This window comes from Temnothorax curvispinosus, unplaced genomic scaffold, assembly GCF_003070985.1.
Source record: "Temnothorax curvispinosus isolate PA1 unplaced genomic scaffold, ASM307098v1 QBEX01009666.1, whole genome shotgun sequence".
NCBI lineage: Eukaryota > Metazoa > Arthropoda > Insecta > Hymenoptera > Formicidae > Temnothorax > Temnothorax curvispinosus.
In genome coordinates, this window is record NW_020219446.1 from 189,342 (window position 1) to 208,870 (window position 19,529).

The 19,529-nt window shown below is 42.1% G+C and overlaps 4 protein-coding genes across 7 annotated transcripts in view; 3 read left to right on the plus strand and 1 right to left on the minus strand.

Moving 5' to 3' along the window:
• The first annotated feature begins 277 nt into the window (after window positions 1–277).
• Window positions 278–4,854, plus strand: LOC112459242 (sphingomyelin phosphodiesterase 1-like). The gene is made up of 8 exons (XM_025023267.1): window positions 278–394; window positions 2,222–2,535; window positions 2,691–3,074; window positions 3,157–3,329; window positions 3,431–3,631; window positions 3,960–4,311; window positions 4,383–4,573; window positions 4,645–4,854. The coding sequence occupies exons 1-8, from the start codon at window positions 322–324 to the stop codon at window positions 4,781–4,783; spliced, it is 1,827 nt and encodes a 608-aa protein (XP_024879035.1). The 5' UTR covers window positions 278–321; the 3' UTR covers window positions 4,784–4,854.
• Window positions 4,855–4,907: 53 nt separating this feature from the next.
• LOC112459246 (ubiquinol-cytochrome-c reductase complex assembly factor 1) lies at window positions 4,908–6,544 on the minus strand. The gene is made up of 6 exons (XM_025023273.1): window positions 6,408–6,544; window positions 6,054–6,263; window positions 5,843–5,915; window positions 5,529–5,695; window positions 5,261–5,455; window positions 4,908–5,124 (listed from the first exon to the last, which is right to left on the minus strand). The coding sequence occupies exons 1-6, from the start codon at window positions 6,447–6,449 to the stop codon at window positions 5,032–5,034; spliced, it is 780 nt and encodes a 259-aa protein (XP_024879041.1). The 5' UTR covers window positions 6,450–6,544; the 3' UTR covers window positions 4,908–5,031.
• A 63-nt stretch (window positions 6,545–6,607) lies between these two features.
• Window positions 6,608–11,076, plus strand: LOC112459250. The gene is made up of 8 exons (XM_025023281.1): window positions 6,608–6,719; window positions 7,084–7,476; window positions 7,554–7,934; window positions 8,088–8,391; window positions 8,467–8,607; window positions 8,708–8,865; window positions 8,963–9,578; window positions 9,822–11,076. Exons 2-8 carry the CDS (start codon window positions 7,144–7,146, stop codon window positions 11,000–11,002), a joined length of 3,114 nt encoding a protein of 1,037 aa, XP_024879049.1. The 5' UTR covers window positions 6,608–6,719; window positions 7,084–7,143; the 3' UTR covers window positions 11,003–11,076.
• A 1,003-nt stretch (window positions 11,077–12,079) lies between these two features.
• Window positions 12,080–19,529, plus strand: part of LOC112459239 (tetraspanin-1) — a 30,913-nt gene continuing 23,463 nt past the window's right edge. For all 4 annotated transcript variants that reach the window (XM_025023264.1, XM_025023265.1, XM_025023262.1 and 1 more), the window contains exon 1: window positions 12,080–12,407. The gene's annotated coding sequence lies outside the window, so the exon portion shown is untranslated. The remainder of the gene's footprint in view (window positions 12,408–19,529) is intronic.

Sequence of the window (19,529 nt, forward strand, 5' to 3'; positions counted from 1 at the left end):
TAATTTATTCAATAATTCGATTCAATTATCAAATAAATTATCGTCACATAAGCGAAATATCTTATGTAACAAATGTAAAAACAATAATTTCGTGATAATGGTAGCAACCTTCCTATTTGTTTTGTGTTTTAAATATACTGATCACAATAATATACCAGATGTTCTAATTATATTATCTCTACGACCTTTTATTGAGCCATCTGTTTAAAGCTGTTTGAGTGGGGGAATTATCTTAAAGATAATAATAACACTGACAGTATATAACTGTGCAATAACGCGAGTGTAATAACAGTGGTGTTACAGTGATCCAGTCGCATCAATATGCGGTTCTACACACTAATACTTTTTACACTTTTATTAAAAGTTGCAAGCAGCGACGTGTCCACTTATATAAGTATGACAAACTATCAGATAACTGATAAACTATTAGAATTTCAAATTAAAAATGAGCAAATTGTATTTACCAGTCTTAAAAGACTTTATATTATTTATCTTTTGTCAAAGATCTATTGTATATTTGCAATCATATATATATACAATTTGCTCATTTTTAATTTGAATTAATATATATATATATATATATATATATATATATATATATATATATATTAACAAAAGATATTTATTAGATTTATATATCATAAAATAATGCAACAAAGTTTTATGTAATATTTATGCCAGGTATATCAAACTCGTTTTGTATCATAGGCTACATAAGTTATCTCACGTAGCACATATTAGTACATATTACTTAAATTAATTTTGTCCTACCGGTCTTAATCTATTTGTCATCGGACAAATCTGAGCTTAGAAAACTTCTAATAGTTGCAAAATAAACGTTCTGCTGAAGGTGGCCATTGAAAAAACCATTTATACGTGTGTTCCGTTTTGAAGAACTTCTTGAACTGGCGCACATCAGTAATGCAATTAAGTTAGAGTGAGACAAGTATAGTTTGTTTCACTTTAACTTATTGCACGCGAATGTGCACCAGTTCAGGAATTTCTTCGAAAAAGAATAGACGTCATAGATGATATATGCATAAGGCTTCTAGAATATTTAATTCTCACGCATGTCTCAAAGACGTCATAAACACGTTCAAAAGATGTAAAAAGTAGGAATCGTAAATGTCTTTATCATTAAAACAAAATGTTCCTATAATAGTTTTTTATACGTTATTTTATTGGAAAAGAAACGTTCCATCGACGTTTTTCGATGGACATTTTTACTCGTGAGAAACGTTTCTAGAAATCGGTTATAAAACGTTTCGGAAAAACGCTTATAAAACATTTCTGAAACGTGTATGTGCTACCTGGGTTACTTTGCATTGGGCTGAAGCATGTTTTCAATATTCAAAAAATAAGTATAAAATATGACTTTTATAATTATTGGATTTAGTATATACATAGTCGTTTTGTATTCCACGTTATTTTTCAAATGAAAAATATTTTACATTTTTATTTATAAAAAACAAAAATGGAACCTATAAAAAATAAACAACAAAATCACAATTTATTATATTATTTTTTAGAGGAAATTTGGCACCGTTTTTCACAAAGCAAATCATCAAAATTTGGTTGAATGTCTTGAGCTAACGTATTTTTCAAAATTGATAATAGATGCTCATCGGTTAATTTTGACCTTCCTGGAATTTTATTATTTTTCATTAGAGAAGAAAGTTACTCGCAAAAATGTGTGTTACCAAACATGCTGGTATAACGAAAGACAACGTTGTGGAAATTTGAACTAAATTGCAAATAAAAATAAATTTATTTAAAATTCAAAGTAATTAATTTAATACTTTTCTCCAAAAGATTTTTAACAAGTTTCAGCGGGCCGTAGCTTTTTTGGCAGACTACATGAGATCCGCGGGCCGCGAGTTTGATACATCTGGTTTATGCAATTCATATTATCAGTTTCTGTTTGTTGTTGAGCGATCAAGATCGTATGATCTTGATAGCAAACAACATGCAGGTGGTTTTACGTTCATGTTACCAAGAGATTAAATAAAAGTTATCAGTTGTGCTTTCTTAAACCATCAATTTGTGCCATTAACTTTGATAAAGTATATCTCATAGATATAAATTTTATGTAAGATATTCTAAAGATAAAATTACAAAAAACAGGAAATGACACATATAATATCTGTTAGCTAACATATCTTATACTGTATTTTGTCTTATTAGCCGAAAGTCGCAAAACGATAGTTCTATCTGTTTACAGGTGACACGGTATCACACTTTACACATGAGATTAAAAATTGGGTAAAAGCACAACAGAATGAATCTGAGGAATTTCAACAGTTGATCCATCAACTAGCTCTTCCGACCAGCCAGCAGCGTGACGACTGGCATGGTTTTGTTGGTGAAAGCAGCGAATCTATTTGCATAATATGTCAGTCTGTTCTAAATACTTTTATAGAATATCGCAGGAACGGCACGTCAGAGGAAGAAATAGGAGATTTAGTGATTAAACTCTGCGTTCTACTGAACTTGGCAGATAAGTCAGTCTGCGTCGGTGTCGTAACCATCAATTTGGTAAGTAAATTGAATTGTTATGCAAATAAAATATTGAAAATTTTTATTTCACCATCATAATATGTAGGAGTTCCTTTATGGAGAGCAATAATAAATTTTTGGCATCAATTTTTACTTTTAACATGTTCAATGTTGTCTAAACATTTTACTTGCAGCCAACAATTGTGTATATAATAGATTCGAAACCGAATCTAACGTCATCCACAATTTGTGGCGTTGTATTGGAATCAAACTCTTGCCCGCTTAATAATTCCGAGTTTGATTGGACAGTCAGCATTGATAACAGCCCTCCAATATCGATTGATCTAGAAGAGAGCAATGAAACCCTAAACATAGTGCAGATAACGGATTTTCATTACGATCCTAACTACGAACCTTATGGCAACTCGCAATGCAAGGAACCAACATGTTGTCGAAAAGGGCAAAACAAGACAAATACAAGCGGCAAGGTGGCGGGCTTTTGGGGAGATTACAATTATTGCGACAGTCCGTGGCATACCGTTGTTGATGTCCTAGATCACATTAGAGATCAACATCAAGTACGCAGCACCTCTCTCCATTGCTATCTTATTATATATATAATTCTTCAAAACGGTCTGTTATTTTAATATTGATTTGCAGAATATTTCCTACATTTACTTCACTGGCGACATAATAGACCATGGGGTTTGGGAAACCAGTATCGAGGGAAATATAAAAAGTCTGTACAAGAGCTATCGTCAAATTCTCGAAACATTCCCAGATATTACTGTGTATCCTATTCTGGGTAATCATGAGCCGCATCCTGTGAATCAGTGAGCTATCCAATTTTCATTATATAAATATATTTTGTTCAACTATCTATCTATTTACTCTTGTATTTTGAGATTAATATAATTGCGCAACTTTCCTCTAGATTTGCACCCAAGAATATTACTAATGACGAGCTAAGCACGCAATGGCTGTATCAAATGATGGCTGATTTGTGGATCAATTCCGGATGGTTACCAGAATCTACACGTTCTACCATACTGGAAGGCGGATATTATACGGTTTCGCCTAAGAAAGGATTTAGAATTATAGTCTTGAACAATAACGTATGTTATTGTTACAACTGGTGAGTACATAAAATCAGTTTTTAATTGTGTAAGATACGGGAAAAATATTTTATGGATCGCGTGATATCGTGACTTATTCATTGATTCACAATATATATTTTATCTTAATGATAACTGCTTAATGTTATCAATCTAGGATATCGCGTAGATATTACGAACTGTCTTGTGTACCACGACATATTGCAATTTGTACACCTGACTTTTCCAATATTATATGTTGATAAACTGTTTTTTTTTGTTTATTATCATATACGTGTTCTCAATGCAGGAAGTATATAAATTAGATTTTATTTTTTACGCGGTTCTGTATAAAAATAATTTCTACAGGTGGATTTGGTATCAACCGCAAGATCCCGATGACCAGTTGCAATGGTTGGCAGACACGCTTTCGCAAGCCGAAAAGGATAGGGAGTTTGTGCATATATTAGCGCACGTCCCGCCTGATGACGACCAATGTTATACCACGTGGAAAAGGGAATATATGAAAATTGTCGATCGATACGCCCACATTATTAGAGCACAATTCAACGGCCATACGCACAATGATGAGCTAGAATTGTTTTACGGTGATAATGGCAACGGCAAGATTAATAACGTTGCTTGGAACGGCGGTAGCGCAACCACCTACCAGAACTTAAATTCCAACTACAAGCTGTACACTGTCGACAGCAAAAATTATGTGAGTATCACATCATTCCACATTGGTGAAAATACATGCAATGTACACACACGAGCAATACTCTGTTACAGGCGGTAAAAGATTACGAGAATTGGATGTATAATTTAACTTTAGCGAATCTTCACCCCGACAAACGGCCGTCATGGTTCAAGTCATACTCGTTTAAAGAAGAATACGGCATTTCCGACTTGTCGTACAGTTCGCTACAACTCTGGTTGCTCAAACTAAGGTTCGATGACAGGGTGCTAGATCGCTACTACAGGTAATGTATAGAGATTTGTAAATTATTATGTCTGTCAAGTAATTCTATCTCAACCAATGATAATTGATCAGGAACTTTTATAAACGCGCCGAACCATCACTGAGGAAAGAGTGCAACACAAAGTGCAAGAAATCTTACGTATGCCGTATAATTGCAGGCCTGGGAAATCAGAAAACTCAATGTAAACGCGATTTTGGTGTGATCAATTGAATTTAGATCTAGCCAGCCATAGATTTAACTTGATGCGTCCTTAGCGCAATGTAAAGTAAAAAAAAAAAAAAACGCCTTACTTTAGAGAAAATACTTTACGAAAAAATGTTATATAAGAGTAATATACTATACGAAACATTCCATATTTATTACTATATTTTTTACAATCGCTAATTTTTTACGCTTTCCTCATGTATTTACAAGAACACAATACTTCATTATCTCTTACCTGGTAACTGTAACCGCTATTATTGATGTTTGCATAAAGTTTTAATGTCTATCAACTTTAAAACAGGTTTTCTTAAAATTTCATGATTTGGTAAACTGTCGAATAAAGAAATCTGAAAAGTGAACAAAAAAGAAATGATTTACAGAAGTGCTGCTGTAAGAGTTGTAGCAAGTTATCTCACGCCATTAAAATATGGAATAAAATATGAAATATAGTTGTGCATTATACTCTAAAATATAAAACCTCACCTGTTTCCTAACATAAATCAGAAGCGTTTCAATGTGTTCCGGATTATTGCATTCCAGCTGAAAGAATCGTCTCCACAATGCTCCGGCTAATGTTTTATCATCAGATTGTATGCCCTCATCGTAACCTATTATAGCAGCATTGAATTGATACGATATTTCCTGTACGTTTTCATTTTTCATTTTGGATCTTATTGACTGCAATAATAACATAATTATATTTAATAAACAGCTATAATCCATACAAACTGGTGGTAGTGCAGTTACTTACACCAAGCTTGTCTATCCTGGCCTGTGTGTCTTCCCACATGGCCTTTACCACATTATTTCTGATAACTTTCCCATCTTTCTCGTCTGCCATGTAGCGAACCATTATCATCCATACATGAAGCTCCGTCACCAGAAACCAAGAGAAAAACGTATCTGGTATGTTAAAATCTACAAAGAACGTATTTAAAATATATACAAGAGTTAGGATTATATAACCGCTGCAACACAGAACTTACCCAGCCAGAAATGATCTATCGACGTCTATAGACGTCGATTCGACGGGTCATTTCTCGCTGGGTTATGACGGGGACTTACGTTTGAAGAAAAAAGGATAATCCACTTGACTTATTACATGTTCGTACACTCTATAACCCATATACATGGTTCTCTGCAATTAACAAATCAGCGTTACCATCAATAACTCTCGACGTTCGAGTGCAGAAGCACGGAGCGCTTTTGCAGACCGCAAGGACAAGCTTCGGCAAGCGCTTTCGTTTCAGCGCTGATGAAAAAAACTCTCAATTACATATTTCTGGATGTCTAGCAAACCGATTTTTTTCAACGTTCTCTCCACGAATCCCATCTTCCGCTGTACATTCTCCACCGTGGACGTGGGTTGGTCGGATATCGTGTGGCTATCCCTGGGCACCGGCGGGTGCCTCGCGGAGACAGCCAGTAGCGGCCCAACGTAGCCGAGATCTCCGTGTATCCGTGTTACTCTCAACAATGCCGCGTTCTGAAACATGTGCTCGGCATGAATCGGACGTGGACGCAGCTCGCGGAGGAGCATCCTGACTTTGTGGACAAGCATAAGCAGAGGAACATTTTGTGAGTATACACACACACATGGTAGGAGGTTAGATGGACCTGACTAGCGTACCTTCGGTGAAGAAAGCAACCGGGCGCATCGCGCGACCGACATCCTCGCCGTAAATATATCCTCGGGAAGGGGGGGGGAGAGGGGGGTTCCTCGGCACGAGGAAGCGAGCGGCGGCGACGGCGGCGGTGAACGCGAACGCGGCGCGGAGAGACAAACCTAAGGTGCTGCCCGTGAAATTTTCTTCGAACGGAGAACGCCGGAACTTCTGCGGCAATGGAAGTCGCGTGCAGAATCCGACGACACGAGGGGTAGTTTTTAGACGAAATTTCTCGATCGCTCGCGTTTAGAGTCGCACGCGGCCACGCAATTTTGGTAGGTTATCCCACACCCTCGCGAAATCAGCCGAAGCCCGCGAGATAAACGTCGATTGCGCCGAGCCAAAGGAGGGAGAGACGCGGCATCCCGTCCTCGCGGGTACCTTTCCGGCTTGTTGATAATCGTGCGTTTTCCGGGGGTGGCTCGGAGAAAACTCCGCCCTTTCCGCAACCTGTTGATTCGGAAATCCTCTTAGACACCATTTGCGGCCACGCTTACATTCAGCATATTCGAGCCGTACGCCTGTTCGGGCGACCGCGTTGCGCGTGGCTCATCTCGAACTCGCGTTGCGAGCACCCCCGAGCACCTCCACATTCGTCCGAGAATTTCTCACTATTTTTTTTTTTTTCACGTTCCGCAGGTCTTCCGAATCGTGACGCGACGCTGCGAACACTTCGGAGAATCCTCCGTTGTTTGAAAGATGAACCCTAAACCGGCGAAGCCGCCGTTGCAGACCACGGGTAAGAGAAGAAAGAGGCTTCTCAATGGGAACACGAGTCGTCCGGACTTGTCCAACTTACGTAAGCCGGTCGACACGAGCGTGTCCAACTTGTACCAAGTTTGCGAGCTCCTCGAGGACGGTACCGACGAGGTTAAATCGATATTGTCGTACGAATGTAATGTCATATATGAATGCCGCATCTGCCTGGCCCTGTTCAGGAGCATAGTCAATCTGGTGTCCCACAAAAGGGAGTACTGTGTGGACGAATTCGACGTCAGGCTCCACAAACGGGTGCTCAATAACTATAACGCAGTAAGTGGAATGTGATCCGCTTCTGTTAACACTGCTGTTGCTACTTGCTGCCACTTATGATGAATATTTTCTTCTAGCACCCCACCAGAGAATCAATAGCGCACATGTACAAGACAGAGCAGGCGAGTAGCGACGGTGTCAATAACGACGGGGTCAATAATGACGGCGTCATTAATGACAGTGTCAATGACGACGGCGTCAAGAATGACAGAATACTCAGGAGTCAAGTATCCAAGAAATCGAATAAAAAGGATCTCACTGCGATACTAGATATGCTGAATAAAGAGCGAGAAGATCATATAGAGAAGCAAAACTTGGAAAATGAGAGCGCAATCTCTAACGTTCCGGATGATCAACATATCTATTTGGAACCTATAGATACTAATTGTCCTGCGGTGTATCAACCTATTGAATCACCGGACGCGGTGGTCGAAGCTATAGATTTGGTGAAAGAACAAGTATGCATTATATTAATTCACTGATAAGACTAATCTCTTACTTAGTGTTACTTATAAATATATATTTTAAATCACATTGTATTTCTCCATAACTATTGTATAATATATGTTTAGTTCGATGATGCTCATAACACTGTTTTCTTCTGTTGTTAGATAACAAAATTGCAGAATATCACGGATCAGAATGCCCTCGTAGTAGAGGAACCTGAAAATCAATTGGAAAAGAGTGACAGTCCTATTCAAGCGGAGATGAGCGAGGAGAATGACGAAGAGAGTGAGGAGGAGAATGAGGAAGGGATTGAGGAGGAGAATGAGGAACGGAATAAGGAGGCGAATGAGGAAGGGATTGAGGAGGAGAATGAGGAACGGAATGAGGAGGAGAGTGACGAGGAGAATGATGAGGAGAACAAAGCATTGATATACAGATTACCGATGAATAATTTGTCTTGCCCTATATGTAAATATGAATGGTTCTTACTTTTTAATAACAAGATATTCGATAGACATGAAAAGTTCTCGTTTTGACACGCAGGTAGTGCAAAGTTTTCGACGAAGAAGACGTTAATCGTTCACATAAAAACGCTGCATACGTCCAAACGTTTGTGCTATCCTTGTCCTTGCTGCAAAAATACATTTGCAAATACGTGGAGCACCTATCGGCATTTATATAGAGGTATTGTTATCTCGAAATTTTTGATATTTTTTCAAACAGCATGGTGTTTCTAAAACCAGTGCTTCGAATAATCTACATTTCTTTACAATTTTCCAAACAGTTCATAAAATGACCAATGAACAGGTGCGTAAATTAAAATCGGAGGTTCAAAGGAAAGCATTTCACAGGAAGACAACTATGACGAAAAATAAGAAAAATAATCATGCAGCTAAAGTATCTGCCTTGAAAAATGTCATGGAAAATAGCGATAAAACTCAGGTAAAATTCAACAATATTCTTTATCGATTTTTTAAATCATAATAGGATATTTAAAAAACTGACAGTTATATAATAGTATACGTTAAATCTTTTGTAGGAATTGATAAACGTAGAATCTGGTACAAAGCTCCGCGGTAGACGTGGAAGGAGAACAAGTAGGAAGACAACTTCGTCTACTTTTTCGCAATATTGTCAAACGCCAATCGCCACGTGCGACGAGAAAACAATTAGGATCAAACATTGTAGTACATTGTCAGCCTCGACATTCGTTATACCGTGTAAAACAGAAAAAAATTTAGTAGCTAATACAATCATAAAGTCATCCGTTGATGAAGATACGTCCAGCAAAAGTTCCGAGCGTACATCGTCATCTCTTGAGATCAGTGATCACGAAATGCCCATTCGCATAAAAAATGTTACCAATACTAGTAAAGAATACTGGGATATGCTAGGAAATCAACATAATCTGCCTGAACGCAATTCAGCGGATAACAATAACGTTTCTGGTATTGCATTACCAGAAAATATTGATGCCACCAAATTACTACTTCCCGTTGAGAATCAAGATAATTGTATGCTCGACGAAGATTTACACTCACCTGGTGCTACGCGCACAGATGCAAACAAAGATAGTTCTGCTGCTTCAAAGATGAGAAATAAAAAAGAGGAAGCGTTGAGCCATCACAACGAGGACCGATTGACTGATCCAGGAGGTGAGTCAATTGATTTTTAATTCGAATAAATTTTATTTATTATACACACAATAGGAAATGCACATCTAAATAAATGGAATACGCGCAAACTATTATGTACTTATTAAATTATTATTAATTGCTAAAATATGCTATATCTATAATTTAATTATATATATTATAATTTATAGTAGTTAACATTATATAATATATACAATATTAACAATATAAAGTGTTAAAAAACAATAATTTGTTAAATTTTAGAGGGAGGTAAGATCGTAGGGGAGGATAATTCCGAGTCGCAGTCTTCCTTAATACAACCGAACGAAAAGAATCGGACTTTACTAATGGAGAGTAAAATAGCTACCATCGCGGACTATCGGAAGCAGCGGTGTCTTAAGTGCAACCGAAAATTCACGTCCACACCTAATCTACGCAGGCATATGGCTATGCACGTCGGTTGGTACCGCTACCGTTGCAAGCTGTGCGATTTCAAGTGCTTTGAAAAATGCGATTGTGTTACGCATTGTAAAAAAATGCATAATATGCAAAATAATCGCGTGGCTATAGCGGAAATGATACTCGGAATATCGCACGACGATACGTGTGACGAGGACATCGTCGCGGATACAACAGATCCAAAGACAAAATCGGACAATCCCGATATCGCGATGGATGTAACTGCATCGTCGGACTGTCAGCCGGAAACACGGGTGAATTTCAACGATTCGAGCGACTTAGATGCACGCATTGTTTCGCAGAGTGAAACTGTGGCGAACGAGAGAGTCCCGCAGTCACGCGAAAGTGAATGTGAGAATGTCTATGCGGGCGATAGTGATAAAACGATGCAAGAGCTGTTAGAATATATGGAAAAGAATAAAAATAAAAAAGATCCCATATTTACGCGAATGATACGTCAAGTGATATATGGCAACGACAAGGACGCGATCAAGGTTCAGGCGAACTCTGATAAACCCGTATTAGAAACTAATGACGGGGAAAATGAACGTCTAAACACGAACGATAACGTAAACGATACCTCCCCCATCAAATCCGAAGAAGCATTTTGTCCGATATTAAATAATGTGAAACACCAACGTCCGATGCGCAATCGAATAAAGTCTTTAAACGAGGATTTTGGCTCAAACAACACGGGCGCGATCGAGGTTCAGGCAGAGCCCGATAAACCCGTATTAGAAACTAATGACAGGGAAAGTGGACGTGTAAACACGAACGATAACGTAAACGATGCCTCCCTCATCGAATCCACAGGAACGTTTTGTCCGATATTAAATAATGTGAAACACAAACGTCCGATGCGCAATCGAATAAAGCCTTTAAACGAGGATTTTATATATAACTTGAAGGAAATGACGTGTCGGAGGGAAAGTGCTCTTATTAACGATTCGGAAACCCTGCATATACGAAAGAAGGCCAAATTTTAGTATTGCGTAACGACTGATGATGTAATGACTGTGATTATCGTTAAATAATGCGTTTTTGATATCTTCCAGATATATTAAATATATTAATATATATGTAACATATGTATATATGTAATATATATATATTATACATATATAATATATGTAACATTTTGTATATTATTCTACATAAAATATATTATTAGCATGATATATTTGCGTATATCGCATATTACGTTCCCAAAACATTGTATATTATATAACTAAGATTGCAGATTCAAATTTCAAATCAAATTAAACATCAATATTCATGTTTCAGGAATATGAGTTGGTTTACTTTAATTAGTTAATAATATTATTTGATAAGCCCGTATTCCGTATTGTTATAGAAATTGGCGATGGGGCAAGTGTGGACATGTAGGCGCGAACGATAACGTAAACAGTGCCGCAAACATCGACGAATCCAAAGAAACCATTTATTTACTTGTTTATTGTTTATATTAGTTAATATGTATATAGAACTCTTCGTTGTAAATTCTAATTATAATTTCTTTACACTTTAGTACTTACTTTATACTAATAATATACTTTAATTATTTACTTTAATTATTTACATATATATATAAGATATAATAATCATTACGATCATTTCTGATTCGTGTTGTCGCGTTCAAAAATTTCGAATTTTCGCGCCACGAGCGATTCGGGGCTACGCCTGGACAAGTCGCGCACGCGCGGGACGCACTCGTTCCCTCCCTTTTCAACGTTCGCATTTCGAGAGGATCTCATTCTTTTCTACGTGAAACCAGAATCGGACACGGGATTTTTTCACACACACGTGTAATCGTACTCGCCGCGCGACGCAGCTTCTCCGGTTCGCGACGATCCCCCTCATCGTCGCCTCACGGCGCCGGAGCGTCGTGAAGTTCATCGCGAGTCACTCATGGTCACCCTGGGGCGCGAGAGCGACGACAAATGGCGCGCCCGAGATCCCACCGCGGGCCGCGTAGGCGGCCGGTGATTGGTCCTTGGCGGGGCGGTGCGCGCATTCGTCGCCGCGCGATCCGTCCGAACCGAACTCCGAATCGCGCTCGCTCCGCTCGCGGCTCGGCAGATGCGCGGCAAACGGCGCCGAGTGAGCAGCCTCCCATTCATTCTCGCGAGATCGCCCGGCGGTACGAACGGTACGGTGCTCCCTGGGACGCGTTACGAATGACGTGCGACGGAGACGCGAGCGTGAATCCCTGACGAGCGCGGAGACGAGTCTCGTCGGCGTCGAAGCGCGGCGCTTCATCTCGCCCTCGGTGTTGGATTGTGTTGTTCGAAGGGAAGAGGAGGATCGAGAAAGAGAGAGCGAGAAGGGAGGAGTGCAACCGGGTGCGACCTTGCCCTCGACCAGCTGCCGGAGAGCGCGAGCATCACGAACGTAAGTCTGGAAGATGAGAGAGAGAAAGGGGGAGACGGGTGGCGCGACCGGAAGGGGGATGCTTGAGGGGGAGGGCGGCGGCAGAGGGAGAGAAGGGAGGAACGACAAGCTCGAGCTTTCCCACGGCGAAGGACGCGCCTTCCAGCCTCCCGAGGCTCGACCCTTCTCCCTTCTCTCCCGCCCTCCCTTCGGCGAACCCGAAACTCCAAATTCGCGTCGACGATTGACGAATCTCGCTTGGCTTGTCCGTCGACGACGGGACGGATCAACGTTGGTTCGTTGGGCTCGTCTCGAGTACGCGAGAGCGAGAGGCGGGAGTCTTTCTCTCTCTCTTTCTCTCCCGCGTTCGCGAGATGCGCATCTCGACGTTCCTGTTCCGTCTTTCCCTCCCCCGCCTCCTTCACCTTATTCCCTCTCTCGGAGGGTCGCGTACCGACGGGGCCCCCGTGGAATAGAAAGCGGAGAAAATCGACGAGGTTACGAAACCGTGATTCGCGACAAACCGGAATCGGGGGACGGGGGGGTCCGCGCGAGAAGCGCGGAGTCGATCAATCTAGTCGCGGAGTCCCCCGCGCGCGAGAGACTCGTGTCATCTTCCGCCTGAGATCGCGCGGCGAAAACAACGTCGTCCAAGTCTCGCTCGCTTCCTACCCCCGGTCGAATGAAATCCGTCTGTACCGCGACAGACCGCGGGTGTTTTGATTCCAGCACACACAGGGCGAGTTATCCCCGTCTCCCTCTCTCCCTCGCGCGCCGCGAAGGTCGCGCGAGTCGGATAAGCGCGCTTCGTGGGGCCCTCCCCCATCGGAATTGATACTTCCGCGCAATCACGACTCCTCGAGCGACTGCTGCTGCTCGTATACGCAATTAATGCCCCCGCACCACTTGTTGCTGTTCCGTGCTACCTGTGGACGGCGGATATACGGGTGCTCGCGAACCTGGCGACCTGGACGGCCGCGAGACGCGAGGGTACATAGTACATATATATCCCGCGACAGGCTCGCGATCACCGGTAATCTTTACCCGACGGTCGAGGACTTTGTTTTTCCGATCGATCTCGCGAAAGAAAAAACAAACGGAGTTTAGTGTTTAGGCGAGGCTATATACTCGCGCGAGATTCTACGTCACGGTGAAATAATTATCTCGCTACGCGCGCGGCGAGCGAATCGATTGACGAACGGCGGAGATACGGAAGGAAAGACCGACGGTACGGAGATACAGCGAAATCGCACGCGCGGTCTCTACGAGAATTTAAAAACCGCTGAGATAAGGTGAAGTATTGTCTGAATATCCGCGAGGATATCCCGATGGAACCTCGCGACGAGCAACGCCCGGGATTAATTTCGTTGACCGTGTCGTTAAAATTATAACGCGATGGATGCTTTTCTTCGCGCGAGATAAATCACCAGCTGAATAAATAATACTCGGGAACGATTTGAGAGAGAGAGAGAAAAAAAGAGAAACACAAACGTGCGCGAGTCGTAAAAGTTTCCGCGATAAAACCGTCTTTGCTGAAGCGTTCGCGCGCGCACGTTGATTCGCTCGCTGGGTAACGAGACAATTGCTTAATCGCGACGTTAAGTGAGCCGCCATGTAAGTCTCCGGTCGCGTCATCCTCTCTTGCGCGAAATCTTTTTCTCCGTTTGAGGAGAGAGAGGAATAATCTCGGCCCTCGTAGCCTCGACGACGGAATCGGAATCCTTGCCGATTTTATCGCGTGAGATTACGTCCGCGCGCGCCTAAATCGACGATATACGAGCTCGTGTTATCCGTGTCGTCGACGGACGACGGTTCCAGACGGTTGGTTGTTGCGAGAGCGAGCACGAGGTGGTTTAGAAGTGGATCTGCCCATGCGGATCTGCCCACTGTGGCAAGCGGGAATGACTCGCGCGTTCTCTCGTTTCGCAAGTTGAACCTGCTCGTCTGTCGAAAACGTAAACATCGCGAGGTGCGGCGTCGTCTGCAGCTTGTAAGTGGAAACGTCACGTGACACGTAAGCGTGGAATACCATTGAATTATTTTACGATCGTACTCTCGTCTCTCGCACAGATGCTATAACACATGTATGTTTATATGTGTGTTATATGTATAATTGTATTATTATATTATATTTTATAACACGTGTGTTTAAAGTCTAGACGTAAATGTGCCATTTAATTACCTAAAGCTGGCCACACACACTTTTTCGTAACAGTAACAGTAGGATTTCGACCAATCGCGTTGCTCGATTCGAAAACGTACGGCCGTACGTTCCCGAATCGAGTAACACGATTGGTCGAAATCCTACTGTTACTGTTGCGAAAAAGTGTGTGTCCGGGCCCTTACAGTTGGAAGCATCGCACGAACTAAAAAAGAATAACGCTATACATTATATATTATATATGTATATAATTATTATTATATTTTGCAATGTTTGTTTAAAATTCAGATGTTTAAAGTCTATATATATTTAAAGTTTATGTATATAATGTAATAATAATTACATATAAATGCATATAATTATTATTACACTACATTGTATAATATGTGTTTAAAGTCTAGATGTAAATGTGCCATTTAATTACCTTACAGTTGGAAGCATCGCACAAACTAAAAAAAAGAATAACGCTATTTTTTATTATATTATATTTTGTAATGTGTGTTTAAGATTCAGATGTTTAAAGTCTATATATATTTACAGTTTATGTATATAATGTAATAATAATTACATATAAATGCATATAATTATTATTACGCTACATTGTATAATACGTGTTTAAAGTCTTAATGTAAATGTGCCATTCAACTCCCTAGAGTTTAGAAGCACCCTAATCCAAACAAAAAAAATAATAATATGCATACATATGCACGTACGCGTGCACTTGCGCGTACCGTTGTACCCCGCGCGAAGTGTCCCAATATTTTCCGCGGTAATTACACTTAAGCCACTAGCATCAATGCTCGGAAGAGGTCAAAACCCGGTTATTAGCGGTTATTAGCTGAACGGAAACAGTCTATTCTGACGCAATCTAAGCCGTAACCGAGAGAGAGAGAGACCGAGAGAAAGGGAAAGAAAAGAGGGAGAGGCAGAAAGAGAGAGAGAGAAAGAGAGATTGCTCCTGTCAAAACAGTTCCAATTACGCATTGTGCATGCCACAATGACTATGACTTCGAACCGGTTCGACGCGCACCTGTCGATGTGCTCCGGGACGCGGACGTGTCCAAGGAGTGCCTCGTAGTCCAGGATAATTCAATTGTAGTCCTCCTCCGCCGTCCGGAAATCCATTTTATCGCGATAAATCGGTTATATATCGATCGGTTAGCGCCTCGGCGAGGGCCGTCGCCTCGCGCTTCATTTTTCATTCTTTCCCTTCTATTATTCGCGCTTGTCCCGGGCGCGCTTTGACACTCGTTAGATCCACCGTTCACCGGGCGTTTTCGGGTCGAGCTAGCTCGTCGTCGCGTCGTTAGATATTTCCACGCGTCGCGACTCGCAACTGCATCAGCTAACGAGACGTTTGACGGGCGTTTAAAAGACAGAAAATCAAGAATCTAAATAACACGTGTAGGTAACAATATTTTTCGCATCAACAGTCACGTAATGCCAAGAATATAGAATTAACGATGTTCCTCAATAATATCCATATACGACTCAAATCAAAGTTCTCGGAGAAAAGTCCGAGATCGACTGATATAATATTCCTAGCTTTTCAAATCCGGAATTTAATCTTGTTTATTTCTCCGAAGCTTTTCGAGGGGTCTTATCGATAACAAAAGTTTCTGTTACACCTGACGTTTTCGTGAACGGAAAAATCAGGGTCGAGGATCTAAAAAAAGAACGAGCGTCTAACGAGGGGGGGAGGGGGGGCACCTGCTCGCTCGTCCGCGTTCGGTGCTAAGTGTTCTCGCGTATGGAGGACGCAGGTAGCAAAAATATGTCTGCAGTGTGCGGCCGCGACCATAAACGCATCAGAGCCGTGCGAACAGCGCGGCGAGGCCTCTCGTACCCTTCTACGGTGTGTGCCACGCCGCGCGCACGGCGGCCACCCTAATAGAAGTCTCACACAATCCAAATCACCCCCCGCTGCGCGCGGGGGAGAGGGAGAGAAAGAGAGAGAAAGAGACGCGTAATGCACCGGGGGCAATGGCATCGGGCGAGTGGCATGGCGAGGCACACCGTAACCTGTCGTTATGGTAACGCGGCCCACCACATAAGTCGCTTTTCTTTCTCCATTGTCCATTGACCGCGCGCGCTCGCCCCCGTCGCATCTCTCTCTTTTTTTTTACTCTTACACGTCTAATGGTCGATTATATACCCCGCATATATATACATATATATATACATATATATATCGGCGCGACAATACTTTCGCGATGCCGTTGCCGAGCACGGCGCGACAAAAGCCTGTCTATTAATTCACCCGCTCCCTTCGCGCACCCCCTCCGCTTTTAATTATCTTCCCTCTCGCGCTCTAGAGTGACTAGAGTCTCGTAGTCTCCTTCGCTCGCGTATATAGTCGTCTCTTGGCGAGAGACCGAGGAAAACAGGATGATTGATTAGGGGAGTCGAGCGAAGAAGTCTCCGCCGACGGTTTAGATTTCATTAAGTATACATCGAGAGGCGTCAGCCTCGATAGATCCGAATGAGAGATTAATGAGACGGTGGCAAAAAGCTCGTTCGCTTATCTATTCTCGGATGAAAAACAATCGACCTGGGGGTTAAATCGGGCGTGTTCAAAGGCTTCTGATATAGGTAAGGCCTGCAGAATCTTGCGCGGTAATTGGCTCGCTTTGCGAGAGGCAGGTGAACTTTGCTTCAAAGAAAAGTGTCCGGAATCGATAGCGAGAACCGCTTGTCGGAATCCCAGGTCCTTGCGGGGTTTCTCGATCATCCGTGTCTTTCCCCCGAGCGACCATAAACACAACTCTCGCTCGCCCGAGCGTTTCCACGGCCTTCGAAACGGAATCTTCGATTCCCGACGACGTGGGCAATTTAATCCGTGATTTCCGTTCTCTTCCTCGTTCGATTTTCCCAAAGTTCTTCTTTTGCGTTAGCCGTTACGTCGTTGGTATTTAGGCACGATCGAGGAAAAAGCATGCGTTCGACGTTACGTAACAACACACCACCTGGAGTCGGGTTACGTCGAATATCATTATCTTTTTCCGCGTGGAACAGACTCGAGCGCGCGTTATTCAGCGGGGAATTTTTAAAGGTCTCGAAATAGCCGATTCGAAGGACGATTTCGCTTATATATATTTCGACTTCGCGATTCACCTCGTTCTGCGAGAGCGCGATGCGGCTCGATTCGACGGAGGAACGCGCGAGAGCGGGTGGACGAGACGGAAGGGAAAGGAATTACGACTTGTCTTCGGTCATGCCTTCCCGTTCTTTTAAACGACCGTCTCTTCCTCCTCCCTCCCCCCTCCCGCATCTCGTAGCCGTGTAAAAAACCGCATTCCGACCGCGGAGACTGCTCTGCGCCTTTTTAATATATCTCCCCTCTCTCTCTTTCTCTCCCTTTCGGTTTCTTTCCTTTCTTTCCCGCGACGTCACTCCCGTTGCACCTGCTTGCACGCGGGATGCATCTGCTCTCTCGGGCGAGCTGCATTCTCATTATCCGTTCCCCGAAGGAGCTTTCGTGCGCCACGCGCGACGCGTCCCACGGCGCGCGGGCGCTGCGTCACGGGGGAACGAGAAATAATAAAATCGCGGGGAATGCTCGCGCCGACGAGAGAGAAAGCACGACAATCTCTAGCGGACGATAATTATCCTCGGCGAGCGCGACGAAATTACGGCCGAAGACCTAGCGTAAAGTATTACGCGTCGCCCCGTGAGAAGGAGATAATGACATGCGTATATGCAATAACGCGGAACGAACGAGGAGGACAATTTTCGATCGGATCGCCGGATCGATGTTACTTCGTGAATTCGAATTCGGTGGATGGTGTCGTAATGTAGTGTGTGCTTTATTGTTTCCCTTGGGGTTATAGTACAATAGTATTACGAAAATTGCCTATTTTTGTGATACTACTGTGACTCCAAATTACATAAATTAACTTATTTCCATCCTTATTTCGAGATGTCTCACACTGTTACATTCACATTGCATACACGTAGTGGTAAATTATACTCAATTTGAGTCATTTTTGACCATTCTTGTAGGTCGCCGCTACTCCTACTCAATATGTCGTTAATTTAATTAAAGCAATGTTAATTTAACTAAACCAGTGGAGTTAAAATAATACTGTTTTATGTTAAAATGAAAAATTTCGACACGCATGGTGTCACAGTCTTATTTAAATCAAGGTATTGGTTTAAATTTCATCTTTTAATATTTAATACAGTGCAAGTTATTAATTTATTAAACGTTATAAACCTTTCGAAAATGTCTCCGCGATCGGCCGGCTTAATCAGCCTGTGAGACAATTCGTACTGTTATCAAATGTTATGGCTCGCGCACGACGGAAATCAACCGAGCGCCTCGTGGAATAATCAGGAAGCTATTAAATAACGGGCAGTCGAAGCTGCCGAGTATCTTCTCGCCTTAACGTTCCTTCGTTTCACGCGGCCCTTTTTCATCCCGACAAGCTTCGTTCGCTCGAATCAACAATTACACGAGCGATTATAACGAAAAGATACTATTGCGAACACATAAAAGTAAACACGATACGCCCGTGGATAACGACAAACGGAGATATTTTCCACTACGTTGATCGATACTTATCTGCCGCTGGGACACGCGACGGGAGACACATAGAGAATGGAGAGATCTAAAATTTAAATGCGACACAGGAAATTTCGATTTCACAATAGGACGTGTTTACGAGCGGAAAAAAAGAGCCGAGTGATAATTCTTGGATTTTTGGAACTGTTATCGCAATATAATACTCACAGAGGACTGTCGGGGATCACACAACTGTATCGCGTGTCGGGAAACGATTGTTTTTATTTTTAGTTCAGCTTTGAATTTTATTTCTCTGAAAATGGCTGTTGACAAATAATACATTTCCAGCCAGAACTCTTATCGGGCGAGAAGGAGATCGAAGTGACACTTTGCAAAAGATATCCAATTGCCTCTTCATGTATTCCGCGTATGCATATCATCTGTCCTTACGATTGATCATTTTACGATGCTATATACT

Bases quoted from the DNA above. Each gene is read 5' to 3' on its own strand.
- LOC112459250 (XM_025023281.1), top strand. From the start codon at position 7,144: ATGAACCCTAAACCGGCGAAGCCGCCGTTGCAGACCACGGGTAAGAGA. The intron at 7,477-7,553 runs GTAAGTGGAATG...ATTTTCTTCTAG, and splicing joins TGCTCAATAACTATAACGCA to CACCCCACCAGAGAATCAAT. The intron at 7,935-8,087 runs GTATGCATTATA...TTCTGTTGTTAG, and splicing joins TAGATTTGGTGAAAGAACAA to ATAACAAAATTGCAGAATAT.
- LOC112459246 (XM_025023273.1), bottom strand. From the start codon at position 6,449: ATGTCGGTCGCGCGATGCGCCCGGTTGCTTTCTTCACCGAAG. The intron at 5,916-6,053 runs GTAATTGAGAGT...TGTTAATTGCAG, and splicing joins TGCTAGACATCCAGAAATAT to AGAACCATGTATATGGGTTA. The intron at 5,696-5,842 runs GTAAGTCCCCGT...CGTTCTTTGTAG, and splicing joins TTATCCTTTTTTCTTCAAAC to ATTTTAACATACCAGATACG.
- LOC112459242 (XM_025023267.1), top strand. From the start codon at position 322: ATGCGGTTCTACACACTAATACTTTTTACACTTTTATTAAAAGTTGCA. The intron at 395-2,221 runs GTATGACAAACT...ATCTGTTTACAG, and splicing joins CGACGTGTCCACTTATATAA to GTGACACGGTATCACACTTT. The intron at 4,574-4,644 runs GTAATGTATAGA...ATAATTGATCAG, and splicing joins GTGCTAGATCGCTACTACAG to GAACTTTTATAAACGCGCCG.